Source organism: Xiphophorus maculatus, chromosome 1 (assembly GCF_002775205.1).
Source record: "Xiphophorus maculatus strain JP 163 A chromosome 1, X_maculatus-5.0-male, whole genome shotgun sequence".
NCBI lineage: Eukaryota > Metazoa > Chordata > Actinopteri > Cyprinodontiformes > Poeciliidae > Xiphophorus > Xiphophorus maculatus.
Window position 1 is genome coordinate 10,533,994 of NC_036443.1, and position 15,986 is coordinate 10,549,979.

Sequence of the window (15,986 nt, forward strand, 5' to 3'; positions counted from 1 at the left end):
TTATTATTGAATGCATGGTGAAGTGGCCTTGTATGCCTTTGCAGCAGCTTGATTGAAATGGTAATAATTGTGATGCTTTCTCTCTGATTTGCAGCAGGTTTTATTTTTTTGGCCTTTTTTTTGTTTTCCTAGGGTGAATCTAAAATATTCTCACGCTGACTAATGTTTGGTAAATATGACCATCAGTAGTCCCATCAATACATTAACTGTGCTTCATTTACCAAGTACTATGTCCTAGTCATGAACTTACAAACAACATTACAATATTGTGGAAGAGGGTAAGAGTGTAGTAAATGACTTACCTTCTACATTTCAGGATTTTCCTCAAGCGATATAAATGTCCGCTCATGTCCTGCAAAATAAATAGCATTGTGTTCATTCAATCCAGCTTCCATCCCAGTCGGATGAAGAGCTGTGAAAAAGCTCATTTTCAACCTGCATCTGCAATAAAGCTGGAACTCGCAGCCTTCCAGGGCAGTTCAACAAATTCAGAATGAAAATATTTGCTTTGATTCAGGCATTGGCTTCATTTTGAAAATAGCCTTTTACTTTCTCTGATTTCATATCACCTTAACGTGGTTTAAAGTAATCATAGTTTGAACTGTCCTAAAAGACTGTAGTGGGGATATGTAACGTCAAAGTCAGCAATTCCCAACCATACAATATTACCTCTTGCAAAGCATCTGACAGTAGTACTGTGTCATCTTTGTGTTATTCAGTAAAAATAAAAAAATAAAAAAGTATCATGAGGTCTATTTTATACGTATCTGTACTGCAAATCAATTTCTTTAAATTGGCCCAATACATTCGATGTCCAACATAAAAGATGGGCACATCAAACGCAACATTTAATGTGTTTTTGACCTGACTGGTTAAGACGTCATCAAAACAGAGATGTATACAGTAGCCATCACTCCATTATACCAACTCGGTGCCCCGTCCATCATCTTTTGTCCTTTGTTTACATCAGTAGATCTATTTTGCTGTGCAGTTGTATTAGACTGTGTTGTGTGCCTGCAAAAAAGAAAACATAAACTTGTTGTTTCAGTTACAGGATGACTGACTGAACTTTGACTCAATCAACTTTATTACATTGTTTCTGAAGTAGCTCAAGTGTGACACGTGTCTACAAATCCTTCTGATTTTGATTAAATGTAGCCTGAGCTTCACAACTGCAAGGAGTCTGATTAGCAGAATAAAGCCTCTTTGGCTTTATTTGCTCTGTGTCCATGTTTGCCTGTCCGTCCTGCATCTTCACTCATTCTAAAGCTTGTGCTGCCCTCTGCTGTCCAGCTCTCTCACCTTTAGAGTTCAATGCTACTGTATCGTCTACTGTTTAATTCTCTGCATTTACTGAAAGACGCCACAGGGGGGCAGACTGATATCAGTCTTGAGGCTCTTGACGTGATCCTGACAAACCCACTGTCTTTGAATAGTTGTCAGAACCCAATGTGAGTATAACAAGTAGGAAACCTTTATAAGATAAGATTATAGAAATAGAATAACTTTATGCTAACATTTTCTCTTAAAATGAGGAAATAGAAGCTTGAAATTGTTACATGTGGGATTTAATTTTGAGTCAGGGCGCTATGCAGAATATAAGTTGTTTTTGCCTCATTTATTTCTGATCACAGTAAACAGCCTCTAAAAATGGAATTAGCACTAATAAAAATCTTTACATAAAGCTGATAAATCCTACATGTATTAATCTATATTATTGACAAGGTTGATAATGATACATAGTGTGTTTACCATATTTTTTGCAGCCAGTGTTATATTTTATGCATTTTAATGTATCAGTCTTTATTATGAAGGGTTTGTTTTGTGTCTTTCCTCCAGGTGCCCCCTACAAGAAGATACTCCCACGACGAAACAGACATGTGGACCAGCGACCAGATCCCCTCATACCTGCATCGATGGGGCTCCACCGAGGACGTGATAGTGACTGCCCACTACAGCTCCACCTTGCCGCGCCGCGAGAGGCGCAGGAGCAGCCTGGTCTCCTACCACGAGGAGAGCCACTATCATCACCACCCTCACCGCAAGCGGCGGCGATCTGAGGACAGCATGCACTCCCTCAGGCACCTGCCCCGCATCGTGTGCGGCGGGGAGCGCTACGAGGACGAGCTGTGGTGCTTCAGCCGCGACGAGGTGATTAACTTTATAGACGAGACTCCCGTGCCGAGCCCCAGGAGGAGCCCGCGCCGCACGTCCACCGTCTCCCTCATCCCCAACGTGTACGAGCAGCACGCCATCATCCTTCCCCACTTTCCACTCACAGACTTTGAGCGGGAGCCCCAGGCACTCAGGCGGACCTCTGAGCACAAGAGGAGCAGCAGCAGCAGGGGCAACTCGCCAGAGGGCTCCCCCAAACCGGATTGGTCCCCTGGTAAGATGAGCCACGGGGCTTGTGGCTCAGGGAAGGGCTGCAGTAAAGGCCAGCGTGACGGGGGACAGCAGGACAGAGGGGGCTCACCCCGACGCAGAGAGAGGAGTGCAGGGCACTCTGGCAGCAGGCACAGGACAGGTGAAGGTGCCGTGTCCAATGCTGGAGCTGATTGGCTGAAGCAAAAGCACCTCATCAAGGCTGAGAGTAAAGGCAGCACAAACAGTTTCCTAAGCACACCTTCAGCATCGTCCTCGGGATACATTACCTTTCACTCTGATTCTGTTGGCTCCACCACCTGAAGCAAAGCACCCATGTTGATATAAATAGTAGGACCTAATATCTAATTGAAAACCTCGGTGGGTTAAGAGAAGTGACAGGCTGGAACATATCGACCTTTTTACTTGTGCCATTATTCAGTTTTCTTACCTACCAGAGATAAGCATCTGCTAATCCTAGATGGCCTTAGGAACTTTGGACCTATTTTTTGACAGGACCTTGATTTCATGTGTGGGCTGGTGACAATATTGATCTATCCAGCTATTTATCTGTCACAAAGCAAAATCTCCAGTGACAAACACTTTTCTGCCAGCACTGACACAAGGGAACAATTTTTAATTGGTGTGATCATTCCTGAATCTTGTTTCTGTCGTTTGGCGCTTATAGGAGGATAAAATATTTTCATGTGGATTGGTAAGGATTTTTTTTTACTATGTTTTCTTTTGTCTTCTTTTAAAATCTTGAACTTGAGTTGTGTTTTACTTGGCCTGTAATGTATTTTTGTTGTGTGGTACGAACACAAGCTTTCCTGAATACAGTTCATTTTCCTTCAGCTTTGCTTAAGTGCAGGAGTCATTTCAGCTTCTTTCGTTTTTAAATTACCAGTCACCACATAAAACCTTTTATAAAACATTTTTCACATAAAATGGAAAATGAGTTTTAATCCCTCTCCATTATTTGCCTAATTAACGGTTTCTGTGATCTTTTGAAAACGTGACGACCCATCCTTTATAAAAAAGTAAAGAGTTATTTTTAAAATAGAATTCAGATGTTATGTAAATATGAAAAACATTGAATTTTTATGTTTTGGGGAATTTCTGTTTATATGAAATATTTCCTCCCAAAGGTTTATCTTACTTGACTTTGGTGATAATGAGGCACAGATGTAGCTCATTACACAACAAACTGCTTTTAAGACAAATATGCAAGTTGTGTTTTCTACTCCCCCTCAATAATCTGACTTCACACCATGCTTTGATTCAGATGCACTATACATTTAGTTATTTCACATAAATTTAAAAAGATGAAAAGCACAAATTATGAACTATAACATTCAGCTTATAAGTGACCTGGTTCTCCTGGGTGACATGTGAAAATGAATGGGCTTTGGAAGGTTTTGTCAGGCTAATGTTTCTTTTGCTTAATTGACCGGACTCTGCAAAAATAAAGTGAAGATTAAATCAAAGTTAACCCCTATAATTCTTTAGAGGGATGCTGTAGCGCCTTGCAGAGACTCGCATTTTATCTCATTACAACCACAAACCTCAGTGTATTTTATTATTTTAAGAAAGACCAACAGGAAGGCCAAACATGCGAAGATTTTCCTCCTGGACTGCTCTGTTTTTAGCACCATGCATCTTGAGGTAAAAACGCTCAAACAGCATAATGCCGCCACCATAACGTCTCACTGTGAACATTGTGTGTTCAGCAGAACGTGATGTGTTAATATTCTGCCACAAATGGTGTTTTTCACACAAGTAAAATAAAAAAGTAAAAAATCTAATTAGTTCCCATCTGAACAAGACTTTCTTTAGACATTACAGTTCTTATCAATCCGCAGTCTTCTTCTGAAGGCAGCTGGGAGCACTGGATTTTACTTACGGGTGTCAAAGTATTAAGGGACCTGAAATGCATACCAAATTTTTAGATTATAATTCACGTAACAGAAATTTAAAAAATGTCAGTCATTGTCCATCCACTTAACATTTACACGCTACTTTGTGTTGATCTGTTGGGCAAAATTTCATAAAACTAAGTTTACTTCTGTGGTTGTAATGTGGTAAAGTGTCTTTAAACCTCCTCAAGGGGCGGGAATGCTTTCACAAGTGACTTGACGATCTACGTTTCTTATTTTAAATTCAAATTTTCAGAAAGTAAAATGCACAATAATTTCTAACATAGCAAAACCTTTACTAAAAATCAACCATGTGTTTCTGCACAAATTCCAAATAAATCAACAAAAACTACATTTCATCTCTTCCAAAGTGATAATTTGCTAAACTAATGCAATGAAGATAGTAAGTAGAAGACCCAGTTGGGAGCTTTGGGTACTTGTGGATAGTAACTGTGAATGTGAATGTATTTGCACTAATAAAGTGCAGCTTATTAAGTAGGCATGAAGAACTGAAAGGATCCCCTTTTGCACCTTTATTTGTCATAAAATTTGTTTTTTGTTTTACTGTCATCGTCCAAATGAATAAAGTAGCACTGATTGGGCATTTATGTTTTTTTTTTTTTGTTTTTTTTAAAAAGCAGCTTAGTTAAAATTTTGAGTGTTTCTTACCAATTTCCGACTATTCAGTCAAGCAACTTTGCTTAAACCTGCTTTCTTTGGGAAGCAAATCACCTCACAGTCATATTTTGCTGTGGTATAGGTATATATACATTTTTTTTTCATTTCATTGTGTTTACAATATTAAACATTTTTTGTGACATATTCAAAAGTTTATTACTGAAATATGAATGACGTTAAATGTTAGTTTTGTTGAGTTGATGACTTTGTTAACATGATATGACTGATTAAATTCACATGAAAACACCTACGAGTTTGTGTGTAGAATCGTTCTAGTTCACTGGACTTGGAAACTGTTGATCTGATGATTAGCGTCTGGTTCTAAAGCCTGGATGAACATGAAATCTTAGAATGCTTTAAATACTGGAAAAAAAATAAGGATCGTCTTATTTTTTTACCTGTTTTAATCAAATGTTGTTAATAATGTTTTTTTGGGCGTCTTAATGGATTTCTTTCTTTTTTCTCATACCTTACAACTCTTTCCTAATAATCTTTATTTTGATTAATTTTGTGAAACATCTTGTTTGTTATTTTCTCTTTTGTTCTTTGTATTTTTATTTAATTAGTCTTGGTCTCCGTTTTGTTACAATTTCAGGACTTTTTACAGTTTCAGATGCAGCCTTTGGTGGTACACTGTAAAAATCCATTTTGGAGGGTATTAAGTATTAGCCAATAAAATGATTTAAATCTTAACATGGTGAGGACCTTGGCTAAAGTACTTGCATATCTTTCAAAACTTGCATTTTTAAAGCAATCTTATCATATCGAATGTGAGGATTGTAAAACCAATTACAGTTTGGAACGAGGTCTAGACTTCATACTTTTCTTTTTCCTGTATATTAGGTTCCACACTTGTGTTCATTTTCTGTTCCATGAGACTTCCCTAATCGTTAATTTGACTCAACAATGTTTGGTTGTCATGATTACAAGCCCAGGTGATCCCTCTTCCTCCAACATCCTCAATAGTTTGTAATATTTTTTCTGAATATGCAGAGTTTGGCTTTTACATAATGTGATGCTGGGCACCAGTCAGTCCAAAAGGAGTTGTTCCTAAACTTCAAACACAGGTTATGCCACCATGTTCTCTAAAGATAACTGTAAGGGTAGCCATCTTTTTTTGACACAGTCATTTCGGCTTATTTTTTCATAGAGGACACAAACTCCCGTCCAGGCACGTATTTTAATGACCAAACTATGGAATATTAATAATATTAAATACATTGAAAGTTTGTTTTGTATATATTTATTCATTAAAAAAAGCATTTTTATTTTTAGACACACTTGCCAAAGAAGAAGAATGTTCAGGCAGGTGAACAACAAGGACATACAAATAGATGTTCAGCAAAAGCCAATTAAACAAATGATTTAAAGTTTACGCATACAAAGCGACTGGTTTGAATTGACCTTTCTCCTGTTGTGTTGATGTCCTGAACAAGGTACCTAATCCCCAGGTTGCCTGCTCATCTGTGTGTTGGTGTATGCGTGTGTGTGCAAATGCGATTGTAGTTTAAAGTGCTTTAAGTGATACTATATGACTGACTATTTTCTTGTTGTTCTGTGCAATGGGAGAAATTTTTTTTTTATTTTTCCAATGACTTGTTGGCCTTTTCTCTGTTTATGCTTCTGTCTTATCATTTCAGACATTTCTAACGGACTGCTGGCCGTGTGGACTTGAAAGCATTTTGGTGAATTTGCACCGACTGCCCTACAGGTGGCAGTGTACGGAGTAACACGCTGAAATATGCCAGACAAGACAACTGCTTTTGGTGTCCTCTGTGGGGATCACTTTGCATGATTGGCATGAACTATATCACAGGTTATTAATCTAACTTACTGATTTAGATATGATTCTGATAGAAATGTCGAATACTATTGAATCTGCAGCCAGGTGAAGGTGAAGTAATCCTATATGCTCTTCAGCTGGACTCAACCTGGAACTGAAAGTCATCATTACTCTCTGCCCCCGATGTGTGGATGAGTTATAAACCCTGTGTCGTCGTTACCCGTCATGATACTTCAACTGCTAAAACTGCGCCTTCAACGGCATCGTTTATCCGCAACAGGCCACAGAAAGGAGCGTCTGGAGCGCACTTCATCCACGTCTGGCCCGTTAGTTCCGCCCGGCTGACCGCAGTCTCATGCTAATAGAGGATTCTCTGCCTCCCTTCAGTTCTCATGTGCGTCCCTATTCTGGTGGCGCAAACTTGGAGAGTGAAACAATGTGTGGAAGAGTTCATAGAAGTCCTTAGAAAAAGCTGAAGTGCATTCAGTGAGCTCGTCACGTGACCCTCCCTTTATCGCCTTAAACAAACTTTCCTGGTGCCTCTGGCCCCCAGAGGGCAGCTTTGACTTTGATGATGCGAGCTTTCCAGGCTGAGTTTTTAGGGGACGAATCAATCAAGCAAAGGGTTAGCACAACGGATATATTTCTCGAAATGACAATTACATTTCAATATTTTGGCTTCTACTTTTCCATGTCCTGTTTTATTACGCACCAGCTTCGTGTGGGAGGCAGATGCGTTATTTCAGTTTGCGCCATCTGAAAGAGCTTGTGGGCGTTTCTGCGATTCTCCTCGCTGTAAGGTGCCATCCTTCCCAGGATAGAGAGACGCTTTATGACAGCCCGGCCCAAGCAGCGGGAGAAAACTAAAGAGCGCTTTATGGGAGCAGACTGATTAATCTGCGGTGTTAAAGACACCTGCAGACCGCAGTCATCGCGCATCAAATTGATTTTATTTATTTACTTTTTCAGTACTGTTATATTTAAACGTACACAATATCATCTGGTTTTAAATATTGACTCAAACTCCACGAAATTACACTCTTTGGAATATGACAAGACTATGTTGCGCTTTTTTTTTGCGTCAGAATGCAGAAATATTTACGAATGCATAAATATCAAACTTTTGTTCACTTGTAATAACAAGTGTTAGTCCACACATTACTGACTTGTTCCGCCCTTAGTTTTAAAATGTTGATCTGACTCAATGTTGCAACCAAATCTGTGGAGTCTGGGATTAAATGCGCCATTGTCCCCCTGCAGCCACCGTCTCCAGCTCCTGTGGACTTTGATGAAGGATCCTGGCGTGTAATTCGCAGCTTATAGCAGAAAATCGCCACGCTGTCCGACAAGCGTCCGATTTCCCCGCTCCTGTTTCGGTACTTATGCGTGAAAGCGGAGGAGAATGAAGCAGAGCGTCCACGTCCGATGCGTTTCATGTCATACTTTGTTTTTTTCCCCCCCTTCCAACTCTGGGAAGGAAAAAAAAGTGACTGCGCGGCAAGGACAGAAAAAGCTCCAGAAGAGCCGCGAAAATGAAGGAAAACTCTGAAACTGAATTTTGATGATGTTTTCTAATATCCTGATCTTAATGGATTTCTTTCTGTTTTTAATACCTCACACCTCTTTTTAAAACTAATCTTTATTATATTGTAATTTATTTTGTGGCGCATCTTGTTTTCGTTCTGTTCTGTTTAATTCTTCGTATTTTTATTTCTTTTGTCTCGGTCCCGGTTTTGTTCCAGTTTCAGGACTTTTTTCAGTTTCAGATGCAACCTTTACTGTCAAACTCCATTTTGGAGGGTATTGTTTAAATCTTAATCAAGCATGTTATTTTGAAATGGTACTAGATAGTACTAGATATTGCTTTCTTTACAAAAAAAAATAAACAAATCCTACCTACATTGGTTAGATCAGGATTGAAAACATCACCTTAGTGAAAGTAAAAAAGAAAATAAAAAAAATCTGCCTCAAGACTTGAGCGTCAATTAATTGAAACTTAAGCTAGGATCTAGTTTTGACTGAGAGTTTAAGTTTAGATCCGCCTTAATGAATGATAACATTATATTAAAGTCAAACTGGCTTGAAGCTGAACATTGTCATTGCCATTTTAGCTGCGACTCTCAAAATAGGTTCCTGCCTAAAGGCCAAATAGGTGCATCACTATTTCAGAAACTTTTTTATGTTTTAGTCACAGATCGGTTCTGTTTTTGTTTGTTTCTTTTCGGAGAAATACAACTAACAGGAAAACAAATGTAATGATTATTTAGAGTTTACTTGGGTACCATTTAACTGACTTTAGGTGTCTTTATAGGTGATAAATTAGTTATTACCCAAAGAATTACTGAGCGAACTGAAACAGCTTTTTATCTTTTCTGCAGACGCAGGAAACTTTATTTTGTTTTGTTTTTAGATATTCGACATCTTTTAGTTCGGTTTGTCTTTCTTTTCAGAATTTGGACCATCCAGTTTTCACTTTGTGCTGCTGTGTTGCTCTGTGGAAAGTACAACTCTGGGACCTGATCACAACGGAGTACAGCTGCTTATGTTTATTGGTGTTCACCTTTTTAAAATATTCTCATGATTTTTCTGACCTCCAAATAAGTGATTTTACGACTCGACTAATAAAGGCTCAAAATGTCTTTTGTCATTTTCTTTTTTTAAAAAAAGTTTTTGCACGATAAACTAAAAACAGTATAAACAAAAAACAAATTATGTTTGGTCAAAGTTTGATCACCTTCTCTTCTTATTTCCAAGTTACATGAACAACTCAGTCAATATTTCGACAGTTTTATTAATAAAATAATACATAAGTGAGCTTAACAACACAGTGGTGAAAATCTACAGTGCAATCATAAACATTCAGTGAGTGAGTTTCCAATCGGCTTCACCAGGGCCGCCACACATGGCGCTCCGTGTTCCCAGCGTCAAGCCGTGGACTGGCGCACTCAGGGTTCCTGTGACGGCTGCTTTGCGTCTCTATGTTTCCCGTGGGAGCTTTCTGCGCTAAAACACGGGTCTGTTTGGCGTCAAATAACTTGTTCGTGTCCTCGATGGCTAAAGAGGAAACCGTGTGAGCCGTTCGGAGTTTCGGAATTACAGATCTGGTCGGGTTCCTCTCTCCTTCGTGTCCATTTGCGCTCGGCAGCCGAAGCCTCCCCGCCGCTTCCTCCTCCGCCGCCGCCGCCGCCTCAGGTTGGCTCGGGTCGCTGTCCGTGGTGCTGGACGCTTCACCTCCCCGCCGAGAGCGACACAGCTTGTTGGAGAGCTGCGACATCACCCAGCGCTCACTGCCGCTCAGGTGATCAGCCAGCAGCAGGTACTGGTTGACGTTTGCCAGGCAGTTCCGGAAGCCCAGCTGGTAATCAGGAAGCTCAGAAGCACCGGCGGAAACTGCGGCAAATATCGAGGTGGAAAGAAGAGCTGAATAATTTCTGGAAACACGTTTTGCTGCTTTAATAACCCAGATTAAGTCAGCGACTCACTGCTCTGAATCTTTTGGAGGCTCCTCAGATGTTTCACCGTGAGCTCTAAGATGTCGGCTTTCTCCAGCTTGCGCTTTCGAATCTGAGAAAAAACAGTTTGGTAGAAATCGTCACGTTTGGATCACTCGGGTAAAGTTACATCTTTTAGAAGCCCAGACATGTCGCCCGCACTCACACTGCTGCTGTAGTAGCTCTCCAGAAGCGACTTCAACTCGTCCAGACACTGATTTATTCGCGCTCTTCGCTTCTTCTCCATGAGAGGTTTTGAAACCTGTAGAAAGGTCAGGCGCAGGTTAATTTCTACAGCTTGAGTCTTTACGTCCCACCCCGCCCCCCTTCCATCGACTTTCATTATATCTATACCTTGTTTCCGGATTTGCCCTTTTCACCACATTCTGATGTTGCCACCATTCTTTTTTTTTTTTTAGTCCAGATTTTTGATTTGCTCTGCTTGAAGTGAATTTCTTTCCCTCTCCGCTGCCCTGAGCGGAGAATCCGGGGAAGCTTTTTATAGGCGCACCCACTTACCATGTCAATACAAACCATCCCGCCTGTCTCCTGCTGCTCAAATGAACATCAATGGCGTCATTCACCAGCACAAGCCAACCACCACCGCGGACCAACACAACAAGAACAGCAAACATTTTAAAAACTGTCTTAATTTATTGACACAATCAAGCAAGAATGATTGTCTATATTTAACTTTATTGTTTTTTTTTCTCTCGCTCCACATTCTGAGTGTATTTTTGTTTGAGTTGTATATGACACTCAAGATAAAGAATTCATATTAAAGCGTTTTTAAATTAACAATGAAGATCTCACATTTGTATTCAGCTTCCCAAATTCAATCATTTGTGGGGCTTTGTGCTGCATTCACATCTACAAGATATCCCAGCGCTGAACTTCCAGAAACTGATTTATTTGTTTATTTATTTTTCGTTTCACGCGCAGAAAAATAAAACCCATCCCCACAGCATGATGGTGCCACCACCACATTTTATAGTGAGGGTGATCGGCCACGTGCCGTTTAAGTTTTCCACCACAAACAGTGTTTTGCACATGTAATACTTAGGTTGTTGATAAAGCAGCGCGCCTTTACGCGTTTTCAAGCTGCAAACAGGTATTCTTGTGACTTTGTCTAAACAATGCATTCTTCTGTCTTTCATGTTTTTCATTAATGTTTGTGGCACACATGACTGTTCCCGTCTTATGCAAGACTGGGTATTTTTGCGCATAATTGCGGATAATTGTATCCATCAGGTTGTGCAAACTAATGGAAAAGTAGCACAAGCTTTACTCACACGAGTAAAGAAAGCCCGAGTTTATATGAAATAGGCACAAAAGCGGCCTACAGATCAAGCAGGCAGATTGAAGGTCGGTCTGCTACTGTATGTTTATCTGCACACGTCCAAAAATCAACGTGTGGGGGCGCGAGAAGAAAAAAACACACAGAGAGAGAGAGAGAAGCGTAAAAATGATGAAGGTAACCATAGCGGCTGCAGAGAGGGAAGTGTTGACTCTTGCATTCAGGCTTTTATGTGTGAGTTTCAGGCCACCTGGTTCAAGGCAGCACCGTGATAATTCCCCACCATGTCCACACAAGATTCTGATTTTCTGGTGCGCGCTGATTGTAAAAAAAGAAAAAAAAAAAAAAAGAAGAAAGAAACAAAACTTCTGCATCCGAAGAATGCTGTTATCAGTCAAACTCCTTTGCTTTACACCCAACAGTAGAAACGACGAAAAATAAACAAACGCAACACCTGCTTAAGTTGGAAAGTGAAACGTGAACTTTACGGACGTTTTCTGATTTCTTTGGGACTTTTCGGATTCTTTGGCTTTTGTGCGTCAGCAGTTTTTTGTCTTCGTGGCATGCGGGTTCGGTGAGGCACCGAGGAGAATTGCGGGCCGCCCCCTCGTCCTTAGACTCTCGCCTCGCGATTTGCCACACTGCTCTCTGAAAGGGGTTAACTCTTGGGAAAGCCGAGCCATTTGAAACAATGCGCTGACTTCAGGCTCGAGGACGCGCTCCGTGCGCGCGCCCACACAAGACCGCATGAAAACACTTCAGTGTGTCTGAGCTCATAGATACCGTCTCACTTGCAGCGCCAAAGTTTAGAGTCGTGCTGCCAATGTTCTCAGAGGGGCATAAGGAGAACTATCGACGTTTTACTGCCGCGCTAACCAAAGAAAGTTGCCTTAAGCACGTTGTAGAAGAACGTTTTATTTTGATTTGGCTTTAATTCCCGGCTAGACTGCACTGTAAAAGTTGCATTTGGATGCATTGAATATCAGTCATTCAAATTATTGACGTGAACGTAAGAATTTCCACAAACGCGGTCAACAAGAGCTGGATCACAATGTCATTGTGATACTTTAGCAGAGTTCAGTTTTGTTTATTTAACTCTGCTAAATATTTGAAAAGAGACACAAAGCCACAACTGCACATTAGCCCTTAATCATAAACCATTTCTTATTTCTTAGCCAAATGAAAGAAGGTCGTTTTATGGGGTTTATGGGATCAAAGACGTTCCTCTCCATGCAACAGGAATAGATTTTTTAAGAGTTTCTGTATATTTCAAACATTTCTGTTTACATGTGGGACTCGACAGATCGAAGCTTCAACCAAATCCCACTTTAGAAACGCTTGGACTCCAACTGATGCATAGGGCTGTCGGTCTTTATTTTAATTACATTTAAAAAAACCAAAAAAAACCTAATTGAATAAAAACCGAGAAATTGCCTGCAAAGGCTGTGACGCTATAACTCAGTATGAAATCTGTTCGGGATGCTCTGGTCTAAGTAGCCTTTCTGGTGGCTTTTTGTCCCGGCGTTGCGGCCCATAATCATCGTTTTCACGCCTGTTTTTTTTCTTCCTCCCGCACAGCACCGTGGAGAGTTGATTTTGACGTGCAGTCCTATAAAAGCAGTTGTTGCATCTCTTGCTCCCCCCCCCCCCCATATTTTTTGCACCCCTAATTACAGGCTTCACCTCTGATTACTCGCTTTAATTTAAATTAGTGTTGGGTTACTATTAGTGACCGTTTCCAAAGCGTGCCCTGATGACTGCAGGAGGCTTTAAGAAAAAAAAAACCTCTTGCAATTCTTGCACATGGTGTTGCGCCACATCTATCCATAAGAAAAGCGCAGCAAGAAACGCGCGCGTCAAATGGAGACAATAATGTGAGTTGCCATTAAATGACACGCTAGGTGTATGTTTATAAAAGGGATCGGACCTCTTCTCCCACTGTCACTTTTCAGCCGCGGGTCATTCATTAACCCGGCCGGACCTTTGTCATGGATTCCCGCCGGAGGAGACGCGACAAAACCGCAGTAATAATTGGACTGTTTGGGGAACTTGTTAACAACAATTAGCGCGTCAATTATGCAATTACTGCAATAAACCGCTTCCCCGCCGAAAAGAAAGCGATGCATCTGCAAGTCAATGGCTACAGGCGAAGCCCCGACCGTCATTAACAGACGAAAGCAAAGATTTTAGCAGAAAACACGCGGAAACCAACGTGGCTCTTTACACCAGGGGTTGGCAGACTTTCCAACCCAAAGAGCAATATTTATCCCTCGACATAGAATTTGCATTAAACGTCCTCGACAACGTATTTTACTACATATATGAAATAAAACATCTTGAAATCGCTTCGGTCGGGCGGATGGATAAACGGATGGAATAATTGGATGAAGAAAATGTCAAGAAGTCCAAATATTTCCCCCCAATCTATACATCTTACTCTAAATTTATTTAGATCTGGAAAATACTTACCTGGCATACAATAAAACATCGGGTTTCATGCAAAGTTATGTCTTTAATAAAAAGAACAATGGTCATTTTTAAATTCCCCTTTAAATCCATTGTCCATTTAATAGAAGCCATTTTTAGGCCTCATCAATTAGCAGCCTCATGTTCTCCAAAAACAAGGCAAAACAAACAAACAAAAACCTTTAAACAATATTTATTCATCAAGTATTTTATAAAGGTTTTAGCTTATAATATGTTTTCAGGACACTGGTAAAATATACGCAAACTTTGGGTCATAATTTGGCTCGCGGAGAGCGGAGCAAATCGATGAACCGCCTTCCATTGAGCTGAACTCGAGGTGTGACCAAATCCTCATTGTGCACACCGGGGCGTCTGTATAAGGGAAAGAGAGAGAGAGAGAGAGAGAGAGAGAGAGAGAGAGAGAGAGAGAGAGAGAGAGAGAGAGAGCAGGTACATGAACAGGTGGACTGGGAGAAAAAAAACCCAGAAAATATTTGGAGGATTTCAGGAGAAGCCACGCGACGGACGCGTTGGCGAAACTCTGATCAAACATCAAATAGAAAAAAAAAATAGCGTCATGAATTTCTATGGACTGCTGCCCGGGTTATTTAAAGACTTCTTATTTTGGAGTGGCGACACAAAGGCCGCTGTTCTCCTGTGTGCGCCGGGGTTAGCGCATGAAAGGAGCAGAGGCCGCACATTAACATCGCTTAAGGTTTTTTTTTGTTTTTTTCCCCCAAGTGCCGAAATGAACTGACCAGCAAAGTAACTTTATAACTGCGCTGGAGGATGAAGCCCTTTGTTGGCCTCTGAAATGAAAGACACAAGAGCTTGACTATAGGAGTTCGCCATTGTTAAAGACTGAAGCACATGGGCATTGATGCGTCTTGAATTGCAAAACATCTGCCATTTACTCTGAAGGAACAGAGCAGGATTTGAATGAGAATACCAGAGCAGGTTTTTGGTGCACTGCATTCAGTCGCGCGTAAGGCGGCAGCCGCAAGAGCAACGTTTGATTTTAACACGATGATGAAATTACTTTGTCTTTTAGCTTTACGGCGCGGTGTCTTCTGAATTTGGGCTGTAATGATGTATAGCTGCAGAACAGCACTTCATGAGCATGCAACTCAGGTGTCATAATTATGAAAGCGATGTGTTTTATAGGTCTAGTTTAAATTTGCTGTTCATAGAAATAAATACCAAAATACACTGAGACCAAAGCGTTTGAATGTCAAACGCCCGTTTCACAGTTTTCACAAAATTCAGGCATCGTGGGATCCCGCAGGGCTCTCTACTGGAGCCAGGATGGTTTACTTTACATATCAATGATGTTTGATGATTATAGAAATTTAATGCAGGGACAAAATATATCAGCCTCAGAGCACAGAATTACATAATTGTTTAAAAATACATGGTAATATTGGTATACTTAATGTTTTTTATTTTTTTTTAGCTTTTGCTTAGAAAAAGAAGAAAAAAACCGAAATATATTTTATACTTAAGCATTCAGTAGAAAAATGTGAACTATACGAGTTAATAAAATGACATGCACAAGGATGACTGGGTTGCCAGATATGTTGTAAAACAAACATGACTTAACCCCTTAACTGGCGGTATCCCGTCCATGAGACACATCTATTGTTTGAATACTTTGCCTTTTTCGCCGCCAGTTAAGGGGTTAAGTTCTATTAAAAAAAGATAATAAAAGATCAGATTGCATTGTAACAAAACTGTCCAGTGTCAGTTGTTACTGATCCATGTCTGTTGAATTAAAAGAAGATTATTTTATGCCAAACCTTCTTATGATCACCAAACGCAAATTGCCTTTGGTATCCTAAAGTGCGTTTTTTTTTTTTTTGGACCTAAAAGGATGGACCAATTGCAGCTCGACCCTTTCCCAGGGCTTTCCCCTTTATCTGCTCAAAAGTGGGAAACAGAAAGCTACAAGTGAAAAGCCGCGGGGCGTTCCTGCGAGTTTCCTCGCTCTATAT

At 40.4% G+C, this 15,986-nt stretch overlaps 2 protein-coding genes across 2 annotated transcripts in view; one reads left to right on the forward strand and one right to left on the reverse strand.

Annotated features, from left to right (window-relative positions):
• Positions 1 to 5,651, forward strand: part of gpr153 (G protein-coupled receptor 153) — a 35,116-nt gene extending 29,465 nt beyond the window's left edge. The window contains exon 6 of the mRNA XM_005800092.2: positions 1,840 to 5,651. Within this exon, the coding sequence (XP_005800149.1) occupies positions 1,840 to 2,688 (849 nt within the window). The 3' untranslated portion in view covers positions 2,689 to 5,651. The remainder of the gene's footprint in view (positions 1 to 1,839) is intronic.
• Positions 5,652 to 9,556: 3,905 nt separating this feature from the next.
• On the reverse strand, positions 9,557 to 10,684 carry LOC102228708 (transcription factor HES-4). The gene is made up of 4 exons (XM_005800143.2): positions 10,587 to 10,684; positions 10,399 to 10,494; positions 10,224 to 10,305; positions 9,557 to 10,131 (listed from the first exon to the last, which is right to left on the reverse strand). The coding sequence occupies exons 1-4, from the start codon at positions 10,632 to 10,634 to the stop codon at positions 9,626 to 9,628; spliced, it is 732 nt and encodes a 243-aa protein (XP_005800200.1). The 5' UTR covers positions 10,635 to 10,684; the 3' UTR covers positions 9,557 to 9,625.
• Positions 10,685 to 15,986: the final 5,302 nt, after the last annotated feature.